We start from the raw sequence: 23,620 nt of genomic DNA, 5'->3' as shown, positions 1-23,620 counted from the left end.
TAAGAAGTATTCATTGATTAGGTAACAAGCATAATTTAGTTTTTACGCACCTGTGCTTGCATGCACATGCATGCACACGCACTTTTTATAATCATGCAAACACTCACTAAATTCCTTCGAAATCGAGTCAATGTCCCCACTGACATAGAAGCGCACGAACGTGTTATTGGTAGACATGGTGAAATATTACTCTACTGTAGGCTATGTGATTTGGTCCAGTAGGGGGGGCAGTGTCGTCATTGCACATCGTGCGGTGCACTGTAGGCATTATTTAAAGCTCTTTGCAGCTTGCCTTCGTCCCCTAGCTGCAACCCCTTTCGTTCCTTTTACTGTACCTCCTTTCATATTCTCTTTCTTCCTTCTTACTTTCCAGCCTCTCCTAACAGTTGATTCATAGTGAAGCTGCGAGGTTTTCCTCCTGTTACACCTTTCAGACCTTTTACTGTCAATTTCCGTTTCAGCGCTGAATGACCTCATTGGTCCCAGTGCTTTGCCTTTGGCCTAAATTCTATATTCAAGTATTATGCATTTATCTTACACTATTACGATTTGATTATTTGTTATTCATTTTCTTAACTGGGCTAGAATTGCATAAGGCTGTGAATAAATTCTCATTCATCGATTTTTTAATCAGGATAATTTTTATGTATTTTTTACTTTATTTCATTTGAAGAATGTAAATTATGCGGAATTTTAACTGTCAAGTATTCTATATTTATTGTACACGATTTATTTTTAATTAATTTTCTTTACTGAATGAGAATCTTATAGCTAAGCCTGTAAATATATTCTCTTTCATATTTTTTTTATTAGGACAATAATTCTTATGTATTTGTTACTGTATGCATTAGAAGAATCCAAATTCCGTAGAATTTTAAATGTCAAGTATTTTATATTTATTTTACGTAATAATTAATTTATTTTCCATTTGTTTTACCCTACTGAATGAGAATTGCATAAACTTGTAAATTTATTCTTAGTCATAAATTTTTTTTATTAAGAAAATTTTTTATGTATTTGTTACTGTATTTCATATAAAGAAATGAAATTCTGTAGAATTTTAACTGTCAAGTATTCTGTATTTTACACGATTCATTTATTTTCCATTGGTTTTCCTTACTGAATGAGAATTACAAAAGCCTGTAAATATATTCTCATTTATAGTTCTTTTGTTAAGTTAATTTTAATGTATTTGTTACTGTATTTTATTTGAAGAATCCTCCCTGAGGATGCATTACTACCCTAGTACAAGGTTCGTTGTATTTTAATTATTTACGTACATTTCATTTATTTATTTATTTATTTATTAGTTAATATATTTGTTTTTCTGATAACTGATCTCTTCTTGTTCTATTTCCCATTACCTTGTTTTACTTTTTCAAATGAACACCTTACTCTTTGGGAGCTTGAATTTCAGGTCAATGGCCCCTGAAGTGGGCTTGTTCCACATGAATCCGGTCCATCTTCTGAATAATAATAATAATAATAATAATAATAATAATAATAATAATAATAATAATAATAATAATAATAAAATTCCGTATAATATTAACGGAAAGTCGAGCTGTTAACCCCAAACAAAATCATTTAACCTAACTGGGCCATTATGGGTATTATCCATAGCCGTAGCATCACTCATCAACACGCGATTCTCAAATCACGTTTTGACCCACTAAACTTTCACCTGAGAACTCGTACGATACGCGAAAGGAATCCTGACTCGGCGTTGCCACACCTTTTAGCACCTGTAGGCATTGAGGGTATACTAGCCTTGGGGGAAGGAGGGGGGTGGGGAGGCTGCTGTGGTTCCCTTTCGATGGATTTGGGCATCCTTGAATTACAGAGATAGGCCGAGGACGTTGGTTGGGTATTGCCATGGGTTGTAGTGTCAAGATTGTTGTGTTTTAATACCCAGAAAAGAAGTCTAAATGATGTTGAGTGGAATTGTTCAATTTGCGATTGACTTGTTGCTAATCACACTATTATTATTATTATTATTATTATTATTATTATTATTATTATTTATTATTATTATTATTATTATTATTATTATTATTAAGACAAGTCTAAATGATGTTTAATGTAAATGTTTATCTTGTGCTTGACTGGCTGCTATTCACATTATTATTATTATTATTATTATTATTATTATTATTATTATTTGAAGGGAGTAGACCCTATTTTAAACAGGTTTTATTAAAAAGGATGGCTGTATTATGCGAATTTATCTTATATAGTGTCTTTTCTATCCTCCTTATGATTCGCTTTTCAGGCTCAGCGATGTTAGTCAGTAACTGGCCGATATTCATGTTGGAAAAGGACAGTGTGCGGAATATTGGAAGTCTTTTATTAAAATATCCAATCAGAAATCGTTCGTCTGGGTTCAGGTTCTATTGTCAAGACCTCCCCTATAAATACCAACCCGAGCACCTCGTTTCTTCAGACCTTCTGCAACCACGTCCAGAGGATGACCAACGAGCTGGTCGAAACATGTCGACGGTACCTACAATAGAACCTGAACCCAGACGAACGATTTCTGATTGGATATTTTAATAAAAGACTTCCAATATTCCGCACACTGTCCTTTTCCAACATGAATATCGGCCAGTTACTGACTAACATCGCTGAGCCTGAAAAGCGAATCATAAGGAGGATAGAAAAGACACTATATAAGATAAATTCGCATAATACAGCCATCCTTTTTAATAAGACCTATTATTATTATTATTATTATTATTATTATTATTATTATTATTATTATTATTATTATCTAGAAGATAAACGCCTATTCATGTGGAACAAGCCGACAGGAGCCATTGATATAAAATTCAAGCTTTCCAAACAATACTGCGTTCATTTGAAAGAAATTACAGAAGATAACAGGGAATACAGAAAGAAGAGAAATACATAAGCACAATGTGAATTGTTTCAGAATACATTTCAGAGTAATGATGATAAATTGGAATTAAATCTAAATGATTACCATTGTAAATGTTAATTTCTAGCTGTGATTCATATTTCAGAATTATAATGATAACGAAATCATTAAATATTAGGTGTGACCGCATTTGGGCTAAGTTTTGTAATATAGGCACGGCAGTTCCCTACTTAGGCTCTTAAACTCTGAAGAGAGAGAGAGAGAGAGAGAGAGAGAGAGAGAGAGAGAGAGAGGAAACTTTGCCAAGCAAGAAGTGGGACAAACAGGCAGTAGAGGAGATAGACCTCCTTCCCCACAGCGGCTTCTCCGACCCGTTTTATCCAGATCATGAATGGAGAGAGAGAGAGAGCTTGAGGTCTTGAGGTAACAGGGGGGGACCTCAGCAGCGGGGTGAGTGTGTGCGGGTGTGTGTGTCTTCGAGAGAGAGAGAGAGAGAGAGAGCAGCAGTAGTTCTTTGGGTGTAGAGAGAGAGAGAGAGAGAGAGAGAGAGAGAGAGAGAGAGAGAGAGAGAGAGAGAGAGAGAAAATAGTTCGTCGGGTGCTGGGAGAAAGGTCGATTAAATAAGAACCGGAACAGATTTGTGATTTTGCGTTACAAAGTTCGTGATTTAAGAATTTTATTTCAGCATATTTTATCCTTGTTGATTCCTTGATTTGTAATTAACTTCGTTTCATTCTCATCACCAGTTTCCTTTTTTTCCCAGTTTCCTTTGTATCCAAAACTCGTCTTTTGAAGAAGGAAAAAAAATTGATTAAACGTTCCAGTCACGTAAGATCATCTCGGAAGAACAAGTTTAGTTTATAAAAAGCAAGACAGTGCACAATCAGCACAAAATAAGTAAATAAATAAATAAATAAATAAATAAGTAAATAAAAACTTAGAATAACGACAAGATTGGAACAGTCTCCGTAAGCTACCGTAGATTAACAGAATGAAAATAAAAAGGACTGAAAAGTTGGTTTATAATGGTCGGGTACAGTGAGGAGATACAGGGGGGTGGTGGTAGATTGAGAGGGGGAGGTGGGGGTTGAGGTCACAAAAGCAAAAGGTAGGGAGTGTCAGGGGTGAATGTGAGAGAGGGGTGGGGGAGAGGAGCAGGGTCAAGGGTAGGAGAGGCGCGTCCTAACAAAAGAAGAAGAAAAATATAGGAGAGAAAAATATACACGGTTTGAACCCGGACCTATACGCATGCGTCAAGAGGCTCTGCCGAGGGCAGAAATATTTCTGAATGAATTTCTCGATCTCCCATTCCTCAAGAACTGTTTCAGCTTTACCTCAGTTGAAAAGTGATGACTTTTATACATTGAAACGTCCTGCTTAATTATATATATATATATATATATATATATATATATATATATATATATATATATATATATATAAATATATATATATATATATATATATATATATATATATATATATATATATATATATATAACCTATATATATAGCCTATATATAAGCTTGCATTCATATTTCATGTGTAAGGGTAATTTTGAATAAAGGAAAAACTCAGAATCTTTCAGTTTCAAATATCTCTAAATATACAGTCTGTCTTCACAGATGACTTTGCCTTTTCATTCAACACTCAAAGAACTTTCTCTTGCTTTCACAAGATTTCTTTTCTTTCACCAACATTGATATATATATATATATATATATATATATATATATATATATATATATATATATATATATATATATATATATATATATAATCATGAAGCTACAAATGTCGTTTAACATCCAATTCACGCTACTTCGGGAATATCCCCGATGGGGAATTATCACCGAAGGGGAATTTATAAATTGGACATTAACGACGTTTTATAGCTTCATGATTGAATATAAATCACAATGTGATAGAAATTTCATTATATATATATATATATATATATATATATATATATATATATATATATATATATATATATATATATATATATATATATATATATATATATATATATATATATATATAAACTTCATCACTTGCACAATTGTTCTGTGCATAAATACAGTTAATAACAGGACCTCATTTAAACTGGATGGTATCTAGCGCGAGATATTTAGTTAGAAAAGGTTACAAGTTTTGTAGGACTTACAGTCCTCATACCTGGCATCCGTGTGGCTATTAGTCCTAGGAATAAATATCTCCGCTAGATACCATCTAGTTTTATTGAGGTCCTCTTATATATATATATATATATATATATATATATATATATATATATATATATATATATATATATATATATGGTAATTCTTTAAATCTGTATGCAGCTCATTTTGAGTTTGGTATTAGCTTAATATACCTTGAATATACCCACACCCAGGGCCTAAAGAATGCCCACATCGCTTTGGATTCCAGTTGAGACAAGCTACTTCCCCCCCCCCCTCTCTCTCTCTCTCTCTCTCTCTCTCTCTCTTTTCATATCATCGAAAGAATACTGGGGGCACTGAGTCATCTCTCATAATATTCCTATGGACTGAACTAGGGAATAAAATAGTTGAATCTCAAATAAAGGACAAAGAGACGGAAGAAAAACAAGAAAAATTAAAAGAAAGAAAAGTTTTAAAGGATAAATTTACCACGACGAAAGCTTGAGACCAAAAAAACGTGTCTCAGCTTACTCAGGATTGAAAACTTACCATCTTCAGCATTCTGTTCAAAAGCTTTTATGGTCGACAGCGCTTCACCTGTTTTCTTTTTTTTTTTAGTTTTCATAAATTTCCTTTTTACCTTAAACAAGTGGCGTTTTGAGTAGCAAAATTATTTAACTGTGGTAATAAATCACATTAGAGGTCTGATATAAACACTTGCTTTGTCTTGTAAGCGTAGGATTATGCTAACAGTAAAAATAACATACTGCATCATGTTGTTTACATACATCTCGATATTTTCGTTCTTCAAATTTATTTTGTTATCTTTAAAAATCTATTTATTTGTTTTGAATTTTGATTTTTGTAAGTTTTAGCGCCGTTTTATAAGTATTTTTTTTTATTTCTCTCATCTTCTTTGGTTTTGTAAGTATTTTTTATTTGTTCTCATAAATTTATATTTTCTCTCTCATATTCTTTGGTCTGCTCATATTCTTTTCACATTTATTGGCATAATTTATTGTTGAAAATGACAAGGCAGAAGTTCTTTACGTTTTGTCGTGTTCCATAAGAATGTTTATTTATTGGTAAATACATTAATATCCATTAATATCAGTATCTACAGTGTTATGTGAAGTCGTTTATTCATATACTTCCCAACCACTGGTATGACCTCTCTCTCTCTCTACACACACACATATATATATATATATATATATATATATATATATATATATATATATATATATATATATATATATATATATATATATATTTATATATATACGTGTGCAGATATTTTAATCCATACGCTCATGAGTGCTTATACATATTCCCTGCAGCACTTGTTGTAATCAAATTATTACAGTAAGATAGAATCAGCAGCACAAAATTTAGACAATACTAGTTTGCGTTTGCCCTTCCAAGGCCGTCGAACACTTCTGTGCCATGAGAGAGAGAGAGAGAGAGAGAGAGAGAGAGAGAGAGAGAGAGAGAGAGAGAGAGAATTCTCCATTGCAACTATTCGTCCTTAAAAAATTTAGCTACATTTTAACGTTTCTGTGAGGGTGATCATCTCAGTAAGGTAAAGTAAGACACTGAGGAAAGAGATTCTGCTTTACAAGATTGACAGAGTTATTAAGATGGCATTACTAACATTTTATGAGAAACGTACAACGGAGCTTGGGATGTCCAATTCTTATGAATGAACGTAGAAAGAAAAAATAATGGCAGTTTTAAAACCGGATGTCATCGGTAGCTGACCATGATGACGCAAGTGGAATCTGGTCGTAGCTGTTATAATAAGCCAAGTGGCAACTAGACTCACTCGCTTTTACAGTCCACGTTGTCATAAAAGCTTCTTTTACCATCAAGAATGAATTGCCCAAACCTTCCTTTCACCCGAGGGTCCCGCATCCCGTGACTCATCCTCGCCAATCAGAAACTAGATAAATTTCAAATCTCGATTCCTATTGGTAGATATCTCGCCACATGGTATACCAACTTGCAAGGGCTTGCGTTTCTGACTCACGCCAAGGCCACTCGGAAAACGCGAGAGTTTTGAACCGGCGTTCTCATTGGGTAACGGAGATAAAGGGAGGAGTTTACCGCCTTTAAGAATGAACTGGAGAATGAACTCTCGAACCCAGCAATTACAGGTGACCTTTGACAGGTGTCTTCCCTTCTTATACCATTCACAACAGTGAAAAGATGAACCCCTCTACTAAGGCCGATGTCTCTTGGAAAGTCTTTTGGTGAAGGTAGCTATTACCTCAACAACCAATGGAAACTGAAGGCTCGAGAGAAACGCATTAAGATTGGTTCAATGCTGTCTGGATTAATGAAATGGACAGGTCCAACAGTGTTTGTAGAGGTGTGCAAGATCGTTTATGGTCTAAGAAAACAAAACTGTTGTGAAAAAAATACTTTTATACTCAGCAGCATATGGCACAAAATGCTTTAGATTTGCAGCGAGGAAGGAACTTCCAGTCTTTTGTTAGTCTTCAGACTTTAAAATTGCCACAAATAACAGGAAACCAAAGTTGTAGCAAGTCGGGTTGTTGTGTCAGAGACAAAGGAACAATGGAATTAGTCTGAAACCTTTCAAAAAATTTAAATAAATAAGTGGTATGAAAAGAAGCACGCTGTCACTACTTGCATATGCGATTATTGTCATTGCTTGTATATATATATATATATATATATATATATATATATATATATATATATATATATATATATATATATATATATATATATATATATATTTGCTGTATAAATGACTAAAATATTTGCTGTTATAACAGAATTCCATCTGATAAAAAATTCCCATAACTCCAACTCTGCCCTCTTATATTGTTTTTATGGGCAACCTTTATATATATATATATATATATATATATATATATATATATATATATATATATATATATATGATATCAATGGTTTATATCAACTGGAGTCGCTGAATAGGCTTTATATTCCAATTCATTTATCACTTATATAAATTCCCCTTCGGCGACATTCTCCAACGGAGATATACATAGCGTGAATTTCGATATTAAGAGTTCATGATTGATATAAATATATATATATATATATATAATATATATATATAAATATATATATATATATATATATATATATATATATACACTAATTTTATATAATATAATATATATGTATAATTATATATATAAATGCTAATTTTTTTTAAATAATAGGGAGATTTGCAAATGTCATAATTATGCATATATCTACTGAACTTTATTTCAGTTTAATAATTATTGATATGGAAGACCATGTACGACTCATAACTCCTCAGAGTGGGTGGTCCTTAACAGTGTGAAGCCCTTTTTGGGATGAGGTTGCTAACCCTGTGTCCTCTTGTATACTGTATGATACCCCCTAGTCTTTCAACACTTAGGCACTTGAATTCAGTTGTTCTTGAAGGATAATCCCAAATAACTTGTCGTTTTTGCATGAAACTAATTACTGTATATCTTTAAAATTTGATTTGTTGCAGGAATAAATTAGTTGTATTTTATCTAAAAATTTAGTGTGTAGAAGCTCTGCAGTTGGATAGGATGAAAATGTTTTAGAAATGGACAAACTTCTTCATGGAACTGATGTCCAATGCAGTAATTGCAATTTATTGTAATTTGGTATCAGCTAAACTATTGGCCTTCACACAGATTGAGAATGGGGTCATAAGGGGCTGCCATTAAATAATTGTATGCTTATCTGTTCTCCCAGTTCTTAATGAGTAATGCTTCCAATACCTTTTTTTTTATACCGACGACCATACTGTGGGCTTACTCTGCTTTTACTTATTACCCATGTCATTAATCCACTAATCCTGCCACTTATTCATTGCACTGGACTTTGGTGGTGATATAATCATTTACAGGAATTTTTAAGTTTGATCAACTGTTGTATATAACTGCTTTTCCTTCATGATCATGCTGTTGTATATAGCTGCTTTTCCTTCATCTTCATTTTCATTACAGTTAGCAAAATTATAAAAGCTTCATGTAAATTATTAGAAGTAACATCTGATAAATTTTCATGAGATTTCATACATAAGTACAAGGTTACAAAAACACCGAATGAGTACTTCATGCTATTTATTAAATAGCCATTCCAACAGTAAGACTAGATACAAAAGTTATAATAAAAATATCAATTCACTGATCTGACATATGTTGAGCCACAAATCCATTAAGTACACACAGGTGCAAAGTATAAGATACATGTATTTTAGGGCATTCTACATAAGATAGCTAGCTTTCAAATTGAGTTTGATATCACAAAACAGTCATCAAAACAGACGTTATATAAATGCTGCTTTTCCAAAACACTAGGCTTTAAAAAATGCTGAAGAATTTCATATCAATTTCATCACACCATGCAAATTCAGATGTGTACATCTTCAAACTTCTAATGGTAACTACCAGAACATATGATCTGTTGAGAAAAGAATCACTAACAGAAATTTCCCTGCCCAGTCACTATCAGCCCTCCCCCCAATGTAACAAACATTTTCAGCAAATTGAGGGGTTGGATGGAGGGTGTTCTAGTCGTTATTAACTGCCACATGAGCAAAGTGGTTCGGTGTAACCTGAGAACTGAATGGCTAAGACCTTAAAAATGTTCATAAGTTTGCAGAGTTGTCAAGAACCACAATTAGTGAATTAAGTACAATTCTTAAAGCTAAGGACAAGGCTGAATAACAAAAGAACAATATACATTAGAAGAATTGTAGAGCAATGTAAAATTTTGCAATGGAAAAAGGATATAACACATGAAATGGGCAAGGGTGACAAAAAAGCAACTGCTTCGACACCAATAGGCATTGAAGCAGTCGTCAACTCCATAAAGGGGCTCCCTATGATACGGATTACTCACTATAGATGACAATTTCTGCTAGTGAATCTATTCTTGGCTGATGCTGCACTGTTCTGCTCAGCTTATAAAATAAAATAAAGTTTGTGCAATAAATGGGTACTGGAAAATCAGACTTATTGTACACCTTGCACACACAATGATTCATTGCTGAGAATACCTTCTGAAGGGAAATGAAAGTAAGCAGCATAAATCTCACTACAGAATGTCATGTATAAAATGGAATGTATCTGATATATTTAATGATTAGATATTTTCCCTTCTACTCTGTAGCTGAATAAACAGCTTAAATATTAAACACTTTCTTTCTTGTAAATGTCAATGACACAGTTTTGAATCTTCCACTTGGGGAAGAACTCGTATATATATACTTTTAGACTCCTATTATAAGATTACATTTGATTACCTCTTTAGAATATCTAAATCACCAGTCATTGAAAATCTAGTAAAAAAAGTATTAATTTCAAAGTACAGACACTACATCCACATAATGAAGTAATTCTGGTAGACAAATCCCTATTAAAAAATTGGTTCCAGCAATCTTATAACATCAGTGTACATACTGTGGCTAATTGTACATATAGTAAAACACAATTGCTGTTAAGAAAAACACTAATATAAACACTATTAGAAATGTCCATTCAAAAATAACTAATTACCAGTAACTGTCATTACAAGGTTCAGTCTAAACAAAACTAAAAAGATTATTTGATTTTCTTATTTCTTTTTGAAAAAATTACTTCACTCATCTCATAACATCTAAAAAACAAAAGGAACAGCACATTGACAAAAAGGTAAACATCAGTAATCATCAGTCTCAATGTGAAAATTGTTTGGTAAATAGTGAGACTGTTTAAGTCAAAATTTTATGCAAAAGACAGATATTTTTAGAGATAACCTTGTCAGAGAACATCTCTAATCCCACAAATGAGACATATTTTTAGAGATAACCTTGTCAGAGAACATCTCTAATCCCACAAATTGTAAGTTTCATGACCCTTTTCTCACTTCAAAACTGGCATTAAATTTCACTGTATAATATAACAAGGAACTGTCCTCACTTTGAAATTCAAACTATAGGAAAGTTTAATTGTAAAGTACTTTCGTAAGATGTGACTATGCCATCTGTTTTTACCATTAACCATGGTCATACATATTAAAATTAATTTCCTATACTCAATAGGAAATTTAAATCATCAACTACTAGTCAGTTGGTTCTAAGAAACATTTTTAACTAAATCAATGACCTAAAACTTTGACTTTAAATGGACTGGCCCAGAGAGATTTTTCTCTTGCTCTTGTAGCATGAACTGGGTCATGGCAAGTGGCCATTAAAGTAAGCATGTGTGCCCAGTTACCAACCAAGATAAAACCATTTTTACATACTTTTAATCAAGTGACAAGATAACGTGAGTGCCTACCAATCAATAATCAGTTTACGTAGTAGTAATGGAAACGTTGAATATCACTTACCACTAAGAATTCATTCACCATGAAACTGAGAATTGATTAAATGTATACAAACATCTCTTGAAAGGACAACACTGTCAAACAATAAACCACTAATATTTAAATATATACAGATTCGTAATTTGTACTAAAAGTTGAAAATACTTATACATTAATAGGATGGAAAGTAGTGAACATTCAGTTCCAAGTACCCCAGCAAAGTAAGGCCACAACCAAGACAAGCTCTGAGAAATGCAGAGAATGTGCCATGAAAGAATTTTCCTAAATATTTTCCATAAGAAGGGCAGAGATCGAGGACTATCTAAATGATTTAAAATTTTATAACTGTTTTCGTCATTGTCATGGTTAAGTCAAGTCCATAAACATGGGCTTTCAGTGTTGCAATAACATTACATACATACATATAACAGATTCTCTGCATAAAATTTCCTTCATATGAATACTTAATGTGCAATAATCTCCACTTGGTATGGAAATATTTTTAAAGACAAATGGCAATTCTCACATATTTCATAAAGGCACAGAATAGTTAAGCATTACTGTATATTTGGAAGCACTACTCTAACAGGAAGTATTCATACTTCGCTTCGTAATGCTGTAACAAGCAGCAGCAGCAGCAGCAGCAGCAACTCTCCACAACAGCGAGTCACTTGACTGAGTAATACAACCTAATATCCTCCACTAATGAATAGGTCTAAACCCAGAGTAAACTATTCTTTGCCTTATAAAGTGCACTACAGCGAATATATGCCTAATATTCAATTCAATAAAAATTATAGTCACTACATTTGACTTCAGAAATTTATAACCTCTTCAAAAAGTGTATAAATATACATAAAATATTTACATTTGAAATGATTTACAAACTTAAGTGATATATAAAATTAATTTACAAGTGAACATATGTTGTGCTTTGTGTTGTACATCTTTGAGGGTTCAACCAGTAATATTTTCTTAAAAGGTTCAACCAGTAATATTTCCTTAAAATAAAAGCTAAGTATAATAAGAAACGAGCAAGAGAACCAAATTGGTAAACCAAATTCAAAGCAATTATATTCACTTGCTTGTCAGATGTCTAAAGGCTATTTTTTGGTAAGATCTGAGGCAGATAGCAGAGAATCGGTTTTTATGAACAGGGGAGAACTAATATATTCAGTCTTGAATTTTGTACTCATAAACAACCTATGATACTATGGATACTTTGAGTGAAGTCAAACCAAGAGAAGTCAAAGATTTCTTAGCAGTTACCTATGCTTGACAGAATGAAAGAACCAGTCAAGCTTTGTAGTCCATGCACCTCCATATGCATCACAAAATTGTTCCTGAAAATATTGGAGGGCTTCCTCCTCAGTTGAGTTTACTGCTAAGGTTTTACCCAAGTATGCAAGATCATCTGCACTCTGTAAAGAAAGAAATGCATCAAGGTTACCATCCTTGAATAACTTATAAAAGATTACCGTATATGAATGAATGATATGTAATTATCTGACAAAAATGCTCTCCTGAGGACTGACAGAACTTTCTAGACATAACTGAAAAATGCATTCGATTCCTAACCTTAATACTGGTTTTTGTGTGTGACCTACCTCGTCATTTCTCCTTAATTCACACTGTTAATTAACATAAGGACTCCCTTACAATGATCAGAAAATAACAATACAAATTGACAATATTAAACAGAATTTAAAAAGGTTCTCTAATCAAATGAGCAGAAAGTCTTACCTGCAACTCTGGCATGCCCGTGGACAGTAGTAGTGTGAAAAGATTCACAATCAGTCGATAATGTTTCCGTAATGCCAAATAAGCTTTGCCGCACAATTCCTGGAATCTGAACAAAAAATACATGAATAGGCTGAATGTATCTCACAAGTAAAATAAAAGTCAATGAAGTATAACTATATTTTTCTTAAAGCTATAATAAATCAATGTTTTATTCTTCATATTGTACAATGCACGCAGGCACACTCTCTTAGTGATTAAGTATATTTGTTTCAAGCTTTGCTTAATAAGCTTTGAGTCTAGTTTTTATATTGTGAATTCTTGTAAAGTCAAAAGGTAAGCTTCCAAGAAGTTTCCCTTAATTTATTATAAAGCTATACATGAGCACTTTATTACACTAGTTTTGTCTACAGTGACTTCATCCCAATTTGCTCTCATGTTGCTGGAGTTACTTTGTTAAGTTTGAAACTTTATACATACAATATTTAACATTCTTATACAGCAGGACTGAAAGTGCTATTGTTTCTTGACCCTCTTATGTTTCCATACTTTTTGATGGTATGGGTAAACTAGTAATAGTGTAATAGCTATATGCAAATTTCTTCTCAAATGATATAAAAATATTCAATCGAAATGTTATTTCATCCCAGCTCCTATTTTCACAGCAGATAACAGAATTTATCTTCTTATTGTGTAGTAACATTAGGAATTTATCATACACTTTTTGAGCTAAACAAAGCTATTGTATCAAAATCTGTGTATTTTCACCTTTGAAACTCTTGGCTTTCCTTAGGGTTCTCCGCACCACCTGCAATCACTCTCAGGAAGTCCTGCGTCAAAACAAAGGGGACTCTCTCACGTGGAATCCCAAATTTCTTCTTAAAATTTCCAAGAAAATGACCGAAGTCAATGTGGAAGATCTGGAAAAAAAAAAAAATGTACAATGGTTAAGTGTCAGCACATTTTGGGAAAGCTATTTTACACATTACTTTAAGGATAAAAGGCAAGTTTAAGGGACAATGAACTGTACACCACTTAGGCATTTCTAAGCCCTAAATTATGCAATCTTTCTTTGTAGTCTAAGTATTTTGTCCAGCTTTCTCAATGAGGTCGTACCAGGCCAACAAGATACAAAAATAAATGAGCGGGTTACTTGTTAAAACATTACAAGATTCAAAGCATTCTTAATCTTCCACTTTTCCATAATCTTTATTTCTAGTAAAGTTTTATCTAGACATTAAAACTAAATGTCTTTGCATCTGACCTTTTCAGTTAAATGAACACTCATTAGAAAAAAAGGAAGACAATGATCAAATTTGTAAAAATACCATCACAGGTCTCAATCAAGCTAAAATGGCAGCTGGTATGCAGTCTCCAATAGACGGAAATTCTTCTACAATTTCAGTCTTCATTATCAAGAAACTTTTTTAGATAAACATAATAATAGCACTGAAGGCCAGCAAACAAAATAACCAGAAATGTCTGGGATTGTAAAAAGTCTCACCTGCCCTTCCTGATTAACCATTATGTTATCTGGATGACGGTCGCCAATACCCAGAGCAAACGTGGCAACGCAATAGCCTGCACAAGATCTAGTGAAGTTGTCAATTGCTTGTTCTAATCTGTGGGAAATTACAATCAAATTGGTAAATGATAAAATACAAAAGCTTCACTCATACTGATATAAAATAGTCACATAGCCTATTTGTTAATAAAATAGTACTGTATTGTGTTAATAAAATACAGTACTGTATTGTGTTAATAAAATCAAACAGATCTGTAGTTGTCAATTGCTTGTTCTAATTTGTTACAATCAAATTGGTAAATTAAAATTCACTCATACTGAATAAAATAGTCCCCTAGTTAATAAAATAGTACTGTATTGTGTTAATAAAATACAGTACTGTAGTCACATATTTTGTTAACACAAAGTCCCAATGTTTCAATGGTGCTCAAGGTTTTTGCAATATTATTTCAACACCCTGCTGCTCTGCTTTCTACCTTAAGCTTTTCCACCTGTGTGTTCCAACTTTACCTTCCTTTAATTTTCAGTTATCACCTAATAAACCTAATAATGGATCCTTCAGGTCACCCCTCTATGTTACAAATGTGACACATCTCATTGTACTACTTAATAATAATAATAAGTCTTGAACTCCCAATCAAAGATTTAGTTTTTAATAAAATCTAAACAATGATGCTATTTCCAAGTTTTAGAAATTCATCTAGGCCTCAAACCCAGTTCTGCTACCAAAAATTTATAACTTCTTTGCTAATAAGTTTACTAATCATAACAGAATCAAGAAGAAAAGTTTGCTGACAATAAGAATTCCAGTGAATTACTGCTAAATAAAACAAAAAGTACAAAATATATCAAAATTCTGTACAAACACTGAAACACACAAACTGTTATCTCCTAAATATGAACTGCTAATGAAAACTGTCCTGCTAATAACTGTAATTTGTAACTTAATACAACCTTGCAAATCCTGTGAAAACTGACCAAGAGATAGTCCATATAACCATTTTGTATAATGCTTTTATAAGCACACAGCTATAATGAAAATCTAATTACTTGAAAGAAAATAATCTGACTATACCTTAATCCTTTATTTTTGTCTCTGATCCATTTGAAGAGCTGAGTAGAATCGACTTGAATTGCACCCAGTTTCGATGTGCGTTGAATGCTATAAACAGTCTTAGCATTGCGTACAACTTCAATAACTCCCATGTTTTTTCCTGTAGCTAGGCAACTGTAAGGCATCATCCTGAGGTCAAGTTCTTCTAAATTCCAAAGATGCTCCATGATGCCAATTACCTGGAGTGTCAACATATCCTGACGAAGGTCTTCAGAGAAAGAAGGGGAGAGAGAGAGAGAGAGAGAGATTAATTTTCATAACACATTACCCAGAACAAATTTCTTCAAAAGCAACGAGCAATTTTAATGGTGCCGCAATTATTTTGATTATTCATATAAAGTACTGATAATTTTGTTGGGGTGGGGGTCTGCATTACACTGATTTTTCACATATTCTCATTGGGAAAATGTTTCACAGGTGTAATTATTTTTGGAATTAATTGCCAATGACGAGATGCTATTGTATTGTATGAATATAGCTCTGCTATGAAATACAACACCAATCTTAAAACAACATCTAAACCTAAGAACTAATGTAAAGTATTACCATCACCACTTTTAAAGATCATTGAATGAGAAAGTGAGTAATGAGGTGCCATGGAATCCGGATTATCCCACACCAAGCACACTGGACGACAAGCACTCTCAAGGACTCTGCATTCTGAAACACGTAGTCGTCCCAAAGAATGACTTGGATGAAGAAGGGACGTTAGGTGCTGAAGCATAGAGGTGTATTCCCCTTTTGCTAACTGCTTCTTCAGGAACCTTGTCATTTCCTAAAGCAGAAAACACCAGAGTGTAGCAACTATGAAGAGTCCAGTGATAAGTTTTACATTTACTTATGATAATCAGGGGAACAATGAGTCACTGGAGGATAAAGTATATGCAATATTATGAATGATGTCATTTACCAAATGAAAACAAAACTAACTTTATTAGTATCATTCTTGTCTTTGACGTCGTCAAGCAAACGGACCATCTTGTCAACGACTTCAACTTGTCGAATTAAGGCTCTCAATCCCGGTCCTAGTCCGCGACAGTAAGACTCTAAGATAGCAGCTACTCGTAGTGCCCCAGGCCAACAATGACTATCTGCTCTGTAGTGTAAGGAATTTAGATCCATCAAAGCAACATAACTTCATTGGATATACAGCTCATAGTAAATATCATAAAATTAAAACAAATAATATAGATTACACAATATGCATCCAAACCATACTTTATTGCTATGCATACCACTGGCTTAAAAATTTATATTATACAATTCTTGTCCCATATACCAATATGCTGTCTTAAGCACTGAAATATTTTACATAATTTTGAAGACAACAAGGCTAATAAATTATATCTACTGCAGCAGCAGATTTAAGAACTAAATTCAAATTTGTGAAACTGATTAAAAACACAGAAAATGACAATGAAGTATTCTTATAAATGAGTTTTGTCGCTGAAAGATCACAAAGAACTCCACTCCCATTGAAAAAAAGGATTTATGAACTTTATAAACTTACTTTAACTGCCAAAAAAAGAAGTGTCCAATCTTTGCATTTGTTAGAGCTTTCCTTAGTAAAAATCTTAGAAGTACAGAATCCAAATATGGCTCATGCTTCAAGGTTTGAACTAGCTGCAACATATACTGAAAGAAAACATAAGCAAAGAATGATTCAGTGAGTTGTCCATGCACTATGGGAACAACTTTCATAATTATTTAAGAAATGAAGAAAATAGGCCATTTAGAGCTGAAAATATTCTGGAAATTTATTTAATAAAAGTTACACAAATTTTTGTTCTTTAATAAAGCAAACCATTGCCTTTTATGCATGAGTATTCAAAGTGCAAGTTGAACATGGTAATCAAAGCTATGTGACAAAGTGGTTAATTGGTGCCAATTAGGTGATAGGTGATTACTGACCCCTCACCTATTGGTTACCTGTCACTCTTTCCTTTGACAACAAGTCAAGATACTTCTTTTTAATGTTGGGTTACAAATCTCAACTGGGTTATCTGACTCCATAAGAATCTTAAAGGGTTAATAACAGTGCAGAAGGCATTAAGAATTGGTTATTCATATATATCTGAAAAAGTGATCCAAAGGCAAGCCAAATTAAACAGCATAAACCTTATCAACTCACCTGGAAAAGCATTTCATCTGGAAGGCCTTTATCTAAAGACCTGACGGCATGCTGGCGCACAACAGGATCAGCGAATTTACACTGAAGGAGTTCCAAAGCAATTTCTGGAGACACCAAAGGCCAATCTTTGATGAGCAAATACAACTGAAAAAGTAGAGCAATTTTACTTGTAAAAATCTAGAACACAACATTTTAAAATGCTAAATTCAATTTTTTTTTTTAACAACTGAATTTTTAGCACGATTTCTTTAAGCTATTTCCAATACAGTATTGAAAAGGAAAAACAAAGATCTTGTAAACAAGAATCTCTTGTGATTCAACCACTTTCTTACAAAACTCACCTGACTAACTTGATCCCTTGAAGACCACCGAACTGCATCCAAGAGCCTTGGCAAAGAATCTGATATGCTGATACATAGCTTGCGCTTAGACCATAAAAACTCTATCTCCTCCTGGCTGAGTTTAGATAACGGATCTCGATGAGTTAACTCTTTAATTTGGGCCAATTCCGCTGAGTTATCGCATGTGTTCTGAGACCAAGAAAAATTGTAATAATTAAATGTTTAAAGGAAAACATTAATATTTAGATATGACCATTAGAGTCTCATTCTGCAAATCTTGCTACATCTTGACTGAACATTTTTGTGATAAAGGAAGATGTGGCAATAACTAGTAACATTTACTGTGACTGTAACATAGACATGGCAATAATTATTAACATTTATTGTGATTGATTAACAATGTTACAGCATCATGGTTTAAAAGTAACTAAAAATTGTACTTGCTACAAGAAAAACTTTCATACTTAAGGGACTCGGGAAAACCCATACCCTGTACAGGTATTGCATTACCTTGTTTTTTTGTCGGCATTCAAGTTTGATGATATATCGAGCATAATCTTCCATTTGCTGGGCATCAGGAAACATCACATGCTGGTTGAAGCGACGCTCGAAACCAACTTCCAAACAAGTACTGTCACTATTATATGACTGGGCTGCAATAGGAAATAAATTATACTCTATATACTAAATTAGTTGCTAACAAATGATTGGAAATATAATGATGGTCAGTCATCAATATTTATAATCATTTAACTACCTGATGGACTCCTGAAAGCTATTAATTTTCAACTATAAATTCACTGATATTCCACATTGTTACTATTGATACAAAAATGCAACAGATTGAAGTCCGTTTTAACAAGGGGAAGACAGATGAAGTGAAAAAAACATCAAGTTGCATCATTAAACCTACAGTTATTGATACATGAAAAAAAAAACATCAAAAGGGTGCATCATTAAGCCTACAGTTATTGATACATGAAAAAACATCAAAAGGGTGCATCATTAAGCCTACAGTTATTGATACACAGAATAAATCAAGAGGCTTCTTTTCTTACCTGAGGTACTGAGTGGATTTAGCAGCTCTTCACAACCCTTGGGAGGGGGTTGCATAGTCACCAAAACCCTATTATGCACAAGTCTGTTGTGAAAGTCGAACAAGTTAATGTTTCCCCATGCTAGCATACAGTGTTCCTGAAATAAAAATTAAACCACTTCAGTTTCTTTATATGCTGCCTGATTCAGCAATTAAGCAAATCTGTTAAGAAACTGTTCTTATATGCAGCACCAACTGGTGACAAAATAAGACAATGCCTGATATAAATAACTACAGTGGACCCCCGCCTATTCGCAATTCTGGATTCGCAGCTTCACCTATTTGTGGATTTTTCCATGGAACCTATACCTGCATACACATTCTTCGTGGAAAATTTGCCTATTTGTGGTACTTTTCACAGAGAAATATTCTCTAATTACTGTACTTTCCTATAATTTTCGTGACTAAAAGCACTTTTTGTGATAAAGCTATTAAAATACTTAGATATCAGCATTTTTAGTTTTTTTTTTGGTGTCTAAACTATCAAAATAGGCAGTTATAAGTGTTTTTAGAGGGGTGTCAAGTATTCGCAGATTTTAGCTATTCAGGGGGGGTTGTGGTATGCATCCCCCATGAATACTGGGGGTCAACTAGTTTGCAAAAAAACTTTCCCTAATAGTTTTCAGTTCCTACTTAAGAAGTTTTATGATCAGTCTCTACATGAAGACAAACACAATGTTTTTTCCAGTGAAACAAATATTTATACAAACCCATCAATCCTTATCAGCTTTACTCCATATGAAATAGTCCCAGTCACACCAACTTGAAAAAAAAAAAAAAAAAAAAAAAAAAAAAAAAAAAAAAAAAACCCTACTTTGCATGGAGCACGGTATTCAAAGCACTAATTATGTCCACTCAAATAAAATTATGTACAGGAAGAACATACTGAAGCAATATCTCATATACACTCCTCTAAACTAAAATATTTGATGGCTACCATATTATACTTGGCTAGTTACTACTTCACCATGTTGAAATACAGGGCTGTGTTTAACAGTATATTTGGATAATAAAATTACACTTAATTGTAACTAGAAAACCATCTTTCTGAAAACAGTGTTTTCCAGACTAACCACTTTTTCTTTCTTCTTCTGCCGCTTTTCACCACAAATTGAGAGGCATAGGCGAGCTCCACGAGGAATCTCCTGGATGGGAAGTTCAAACTGGAGCCATTCTCCCCACTTTGGGCTGGTGCAAATCACATGCCGAGTTTCTCGTACCAGACATAGTTGCTCTCCCCCATGAAAAATGCCAGCTTGTACATAAATCTATAAAATTGAACAAATTACAGTATTTCAATGCTCATAATCATGGAGTACCTATTTCTAGAGGCTGGAGGGCATATTTATCATAATTAAGTGACCTAGTGGAATGTAATTTACAACTCATCATGTTGAGGATATGTATTTTATTATTATATTATTATATTATTATTCAGAAAATGAACCCTAATCATATGGAACAAGCCCACAGGGGCCATTGATTTGAAATTCAAGCTTCCAAAGAATATGGTGTTCATTTGAAAGAAGTAACGGAAGGTAATGGGAAATACAGAAAGATGGGGTTGTGATGAAACAAGTAAATGTAAACAAAACTTTTTTAATGCCATGTATATTCCCAATTCTCCTTTTGTAGCTATTAAAAATAGTCTACATTTTCACCTTTTGGGCTTCTCTAACATTGACACATGTTGCAGAGAGTATGTGAACCTTCAATCTTCCATCCATACTTGGATGCCATAGCGATAAGGGCTGTACTTCTGGTATGGCTGGAAGGTCACCGGAAGGCGTTCGTACAAAGGATGGCTCGATAAACTCAAACGTATTCAGAGAGGCATAAAGCTCGCCACGAGAAACAAGGCAGAACTGTGGTGTTTTCCCACGTGACAGCCATACTCTCACAGTCTAAAAAGAGACGGAAACAGATTACAGTATATATTATGGGGATATTCAACCGATTTCTGTAATCTTAAATATATTATATTAATATTTACGTATTTGCTTCTTGTTTAGATAAAAAAAAATGTAAAGGGACAAAGTGTAACACACATGAAGATTAAACTAAGCTGAAAATCTATAGTTAATGGAATGATGAAAGTCAGTGGATATAACTTGTAAAACGAAAATTTTAACGTGTTTTCAAGATAACAATTCAAAGGGCTTCTAAAGCAATTCTAAGTGCTGAAAATTACAAATTTCTCTGGTGGCATGTATTAATAATCTTAATTGCTAACCATACAGCAGAAAATTCCCCTGTGAAAACATGCATATAAGGTAAAGAAAACTGACTTGTTTCATTAGATGATATTGCAGCATACCCTACTCTGGTTGAAGATTTGGATGTCTATATAAATTGAATAATAGGGACAATTATGTCTGCTGTGTTATGATGTTCAGAAAGTGGCAAAAGTGAGGAGGAGGAGGAAGAGCGCAGTGTGGTGGAAGGGGACCTTAGAGAGAGGTAGAACATTTGTTAACTTGGCAACACTATATAGTTATAAGAGCACAATTGTCAACATCTACCTTATACTGAGTTATAGGACGGCCAGCCAGAAGGTATTCATTTGTTCCACATATTTTCAACGCATAGCGAGATGCATTCTGAACAGCTGCCATGGAACCATGGTTGTCTGGGGGTATATTAAACCGTGCCAAAGCCTCGACGATTATTCCATCTGGGTATGTGTCCCAAGGAACTCTTAAACTGGTCGATTCTGAAGTGCCCTTCCATACTGTTGCTGTCAGATAACCTTTAAATAAACGTTATCATTTATGGTTAAAGAACACAAAAAAAGTTATGTAGTAACTATACTAAAACAAGCCAGCCATCTCATTTATGCTGTTATCAAGATTCTTTGGTCTCCAATCCAAATTAGGGTCCTATTCCATAAGGCAACAGATAATTTCTTTTAACATAATGCTTCCAAAACCATGCCCTGTCTCCAATCCAAATTAAGGTCCTATTCCATAAGGCAACAGATAAATTCTTTTAACATAATGCTTCATAAACCATGCCCTAATGTCAAATGCCTCCTTTCAAGATATCTGATCTTTTATAAAAATTAATCTCAAGTTGGTAAACCTACCAAATACTTGTAAACCTAAAAAACCTTCATGAAACTGAAGTTTCAAAACTTAGGATTAAGATGTGACATTTCAGGTAAGAAATATCCATACCTATCCTGTTCCTTCTTTATAAGCTACCCAGTATCAAAATATAGTTTTATGGTTATCTTTTATAAACAGATGATATTGAAAATCACTGAAATCTCAAGGGATGAAATCTGAATGACATCAGAGTCTCAAAAGGTTAAATAATAATACTGAATGAATGACTTCAATTCTAAAATGACCTACAATGAGTAGTGTCTGGAGATTAGGGAATTTTTTATTCATAAAACAAAGGGTGCATATTTGTGAACACATAACATACTTCATGTACCTCAGCAAAAGAGCATTAAGAGTTAATTGCATATCGTCATACCTCTACATTTATCATTGTGTTTATAAGCAACCTAAACTCATTTAGCTATGTGCAAGCACTGGCAAAACAACATTAGTGTACCTTCATCAAGATGCTTCTCTATGGAGGTAGGGAGCTTTGACGAAGGTTCTAGTTCAGGAGGATGCTGGTAACAAGCCAATGACTCAAGGCCACCAGTCTGTCTAGCCTTGACAGCATCCCCAACCACCTGTCGAGTTAATTTGCTAGTTGATTAGTCAGCAGCCAACACCTAAGCACATGCCAGTTACTAAACTCGTGTGCAGCATGAATACATTCTATTTCTATTATAATGTTTATGTTAGAAGCACCCTACAGCATATACACAAAAAAATTAAAACCTTCCAAAATGTTATAAAAGTTTATTTTCCATTTTAAGAAGTTTACTGTACAGTACTGTGATTTTATAACAAAAGTACATATATGCTGTTTGATCCAATTTTCAAAACTCAACCTATACTCCAGCAATGAAAGTTCTATTTCTGCTATCGTGCAACATATGAGACATGGTAATCATCTAGGTTCATTTAGGACAAAAAAACCAAACTGTGGAATCAACTATCTTAAGCTGATTTTTCATATACTGTTATGGTCATTATGACACAACTCATGATTCTCTTTTTATTCTTGTAATATTTTAAAACTGTGGAAGTACTTTTTTAATTACAGATGTCTGAAGTATTTATTCATAAACTTGGTATAATCTCCCTAATTTTTTACCACAAAGGTGAGTCACATTTCTTGAATCTCAAATATTAGTCTGCAGAAAAACTGTTC

General features: G+C 33.4%; 2 protein-coding genes across 6 annotated transcripts in view; one reads left to right on the top strand and one right to left on the bottom strand.

The window, feature by feature from the left end:
* Positions 1 to 23,620, top strand: part of LOC136845875 (solute carrier organic anion transporter family member 74D-like) — a 194,341-nt gene that overhangs the window by 60,285 nt on the left and 110,436 nt on the right. The gene's annotated exons all lie outside the window — the stretch shown is intronic.
* The window catches only part of LOC136845874 (phosphatidylinositol 4,5-bisphosphate 3-kinase catalytic subunit alpha isoform-like), a 29,594-nt gene continuing 15,125 nt past the window's right edge, over positions 9,152 to 23,620 (bottom strand). For all 4 annotated transcript variants that reach the window (XM_067116298.1, XM_067116297.1, XM_067116299.1 and 1 more), the window contains exons 5-20: positions 22,907 to 23,033; positions 21,865 to 22,091; positions 21,004 to 21,246; positions 20,416 to 20,610; positions 19,305 to 19,440; positions 18,757 to 18,899; positions 18,247 to 18,435; positions 17,906 to 18,049; positions 17,285 to 17,409; positions 16,705 to 16,870; positions 16,321 to 16,549; positions 15,736 to 15,982; positions 14,640 to 14,757; positions 13,904 to 14,055; positions 13,139 to 13,244; positions 9,152 to 12,816 (exon numbers count right to left, since the gene is read on the bottom strand). In XM_067116298.1, coding sequence (XP_066972399.1) covers positions 12,661 to 12,816; positions 13,139 to 13,244; positions 13,904 to 14,055; positions 14,640 to 14,757; positions 15,736 to 15,982; positions 16,321 to 16,549; positions 16,705 to 16,870; positions 17,285 to 17,409; positions 17,906 to 18,049; positions 18,247 to 18,435; positions 18,757 to 18,899; positions 19,305 to 19,440; positions 20,416 to 20,610; positions 21,004 to 21,246; positions 21,865 to 22,091; positions 22,907 to 23,033 — 2,703 coding nt within the window. In that variant the 3' untranslated portion in view covers positions 9,152 to 12,660. The remainder of the gene's footprint in view (positions 12,817 to 13,138; positions 13,245 to 13,903; positions 14,056 to 14,639; positions 14,758 to 15,735; positions 15,983 to 16,320; positions 16,550 to 16,704; positions 16,871 to 17,284; positions 17,410 to 17,905; positions 18,050 to 18,246; positions 18,436 to 18,756; positions 18,900 to 19,304; positions 19,441 to 20,415; positions 20,611 to 21,003; positions 21,247 to 21,864; positions 22,092 to 22,906; positions 23,034 to 23,620) is intronic.

This window comes from Macrobrachium rosenbergii, chromosome 14, assembly GCF_040412425.1.
Source record: "Macrobrachium rosenbergii isolate ZJJX-2024 chromosome 14, ASM4041242v1, whole genome shotgun sequence".
NCBI classification, from domain to species: Eukaryota; Metazoa; Arthropoda; class Malacostraca; order Decapoda; family Palaemonidae; genus Macrobrachium; species Macrobrachium rosenbergii.
This window is presented reverse-complemented; position numbering and strand designations above follow the sequence as displayed.